Consider the following 2897-nt stretch of genomic DNA (forward strand, 5'->3'; position numbering starts at 1 on the left):
ATGTATAGTCCCATGTGTTTGTATTCATGTTTGTTAGCAGTGATTTTAGTGTCCCATCCAAAAAGAACAAAAAATAAGAAAAAGTATTGCCAAATCAATTGCATGGTCTAAGGGTTTCTTGCCATAGATAATTTTTGCTTTTGTTTTCTTTCTTTTTTGAAAACTGCGTGTAGAGATACAAGTTTTGCTGAGATACAGACTCCCACTTTTCTTATAAGAGCTTTGCGGCTCCAGGATTGGGTTTAGGTGTTTATTTGGTGTTGATTTGGGGGTATTACATGTTTCAGACCCTGAAATGTTGACTTCTTTGGCTTGTTTTTTCTCTCATATAACACACTGGGGGTTGTGTTCAAATTAAGTCGTGGGACATCCTTTTAGATTCTGGGTTCAAATGATTCTCTCCTTCCTTAATATTCACTTAGAGGAGAGGTGTCAGAAAGTCTGGGAAGATCCATAGTGGAAAAAGTTTATCTGTATTTCATGGAGACTGATGGCCAGCTCCCTTCTGCCCAGGACTTCTGGAGAAGGCCAGCCCTACCACTTGCTTAAATACCTCCCATCTCCAGCCCTTCAGTAAACATATAAGTGATTCATTAAATATTTAAACTTCAAGAAGATAGAGTATCCCAGTGAAACTTGAATTTAACTAGAATTTAAATTTGAGAGTAGCTGGTCAGTAGAACAAGTGTGGTAGATTGGGTAACATGCTCTGATTTTTAAGGGTTTTGCTTTGTTGTTTTTTGTTTTGTTTTCCTTAAACTGAGTTAACACTAATTAATTAGAACAAAGAAGGAAAACATTAAATGGTTGGCATGTGTAGCATAAATGCTGTTGCATGACTTGTTCAGCCGTAGCCTCAATTTGACATACTGGACAATGAATCCTGAAGACTGGTATACAGTTACTGCACCGTGGTTACTTTTCTCATTGCAACAACTATACAACATTTTGAATAGTGTTTTAAAATTTTATTTTAATGAAAGTTGAGAAAAAAACCCTTACTTATACACTAAGGAAACTAAACATAAAATGGTCTCCCGCCTGACTGGCAAAAGTCCCACGGCCTAATCCTGGCCAGCAGGAGCACCTGGTGTTACGCGAAGAGCAGGGGCCAGATGCAGCTGAGCTGCCAGCCACCTAGATGTGGTTCCCTCGTGTCACGGTCTAGGTGAAGGATGGTGCAGAGCCGGTGTTCTGACCAGCATCCTGGTGGGGTCCCAGCCACTGCAAGATGTTACTGGCCTACTGTGATTCGGGCTCCAGCTGGCAGGACAGCTTGTAGCTGCAGAACAGTGAGGCAGCTGTGAGGCCACCATGAGCCACACATCAGGTCCCCTCTCAGTGCCTGCCCAGCTGGAATCCTGCGTCCCCAGCGGTCCCCATGCAACAGGGCTTGATGCTGGCCGTGGAGTCATGGCCATAGGCTCTCTGCAGCTTGCCACAGGGAGAGCCTCCTCTAGGCCAGGTGGGGTGGCTGACACCTGTAATGTCAGTACTTTGGGAGACTGAGGTGGATGGATTGCTTGAGGCCATGAGTTTGAGACCAGCCTGGACAACATCGTGAAACCCCATCTGTACCAGAACAACAGCAGCAGAACAACAGAACATGGTGTCTGTACATGCTGTACCACGTCCTGAGACATGGTGTACCACAGTAGTCCCAGCTGCTTGAGAGGCTGAGGAAGGGCTTGAGCCCAGAAGGCAGACGTTGCAGTGAGCAGAGATGGTCACACTGCAGTGCAGCCTGGGCGACAGAGCCAGACCATGTTGGGAAAAAAAAAAAAAAAATGGAGAGCCTTCTCCCACCCTCTGCCCATCCCCTAGGCCCTCACCTCTCCTTGTCACTGAGCTGCTCCATTCTTGGGAAATAGGTGACAAATTTCTCAAGAGGCCGAAGCCTGTAATTCATGGCAGCCACTTGGAGCAGCTGCATTTCCTGCAGAATTCGGACCTCCTAGAGACAGAGGAGAGGTTGCTGACAGGGCCTGGGTGGAAGATACTGAGAGCACCTTTGGTAGGCAGGGAAAAGGGGCTGATCCCTCAGGCAGTTTTCTGAGGGGACCCCATGCAGCCCCCAGCCTGTTCTCAGAGTTGGATGTAAAAAGCCCCTCCTGCAGGAACTGGTCTTTGATTCCATTCCATTTCCCGCTTCTCCACTGGGATAGGTCTCTTCCTCCTGTGTGTGTCAAACCCTCCCAGTAAACCTAAGATGTAGAGGATGGAGCCAGGGAGTGTCCTGTCCAGGGTGGACTGTGACGTCCACATGCCTACCCTCATGCAACGTGAGTGCCCCAGCTCCTCACCTTCCTCCTCTTGTTGCTGTTGCCCTAGAAGGCAGACAGAGTCCATCAGAAAGGTCCCTGGCCCACAGCCAGCCCCACCCCACCCCGTCCCATGCTGCATTACTGCCAGGGCCACCAGAGTCAGGGGATGTGCACATGACAGGACTTGGATGTGCCCCAGGCTCCGGGCTCTAGAGCAGGGGCATAGGAGCTGAGGCTCAGGGACTTTCTGCCCCAACCCTCTGTGATAACAGACAGGGAAACTGAGATCTCTCATGGAAAGAAAGCGCTCAGTGACCCTGGAACTGCCTGCCCTTGGAGAGGCTCAATTTCACCGGCCTGTGACGAGACTACTCTAGGGAAAGGCTAAGTCCAGCTCAGCCCACACCTCAGCAGCTTTGCAGTCAGGCAGCTCTGCAGCATCACCATTGGGAATAGGGACTTGTGGCTGCCATGGAGCCTCTATGAGTCAGAGGTAATGAGATGGGCCTGACACTCCCACCCACAGGAGCAGCTGTGAGGCTCTCAGGAGAGGAGGTTTGCCAAGGGCTGAGATCTAACGGCTCCGTCCAGGACCCTCTCCTCCCTCAGGATCCTGGTTCCCAACAGCCTGCC

At 49.5% G+C, this 2897-nt stretch overlaps 1 protein-coding gene across 1 annotated transcript; it reads right to left on the minus strand.

The window, feature by feature from the left end:
• Nucleotides 1-1242: 1242 nt before the first annotated feature.
• On the minus strand, nt 1243-2744 carry LOC112617906 (ral-GDS-related protein-like; the record flags this gene model as incomplete). The annotated part of the gene is made up of 5 exons (XM_025374557.1): nt 1243-1282; nt 1833-1954; nt 2304-2327; nt 2407-2473; nt 2671-2744. Coding segments are annotated over 5 exons (327 nt in total), but the record flags the coding sequence as incomplete, so codon positions are not given.
• Nucleotides 2745-2897: the final 153 nt, after the last annotated feature.

Source organism: Theropithecus gelada, unplaced genomic scaffold, assembly GCF_003255815.1.
Source record: "Theropithecus gelada isolate Dixy unplaced genomic scaffold, Tgel_1.0 HiC_scaffold_5918, whole genome shotgun sequence".
Lineage (NCBI taxonomy): Eukaryota > Metazoa > Chordata > Mammalia > Primates > Cercopithecidae > Theropithecus > Theropithecus gelada.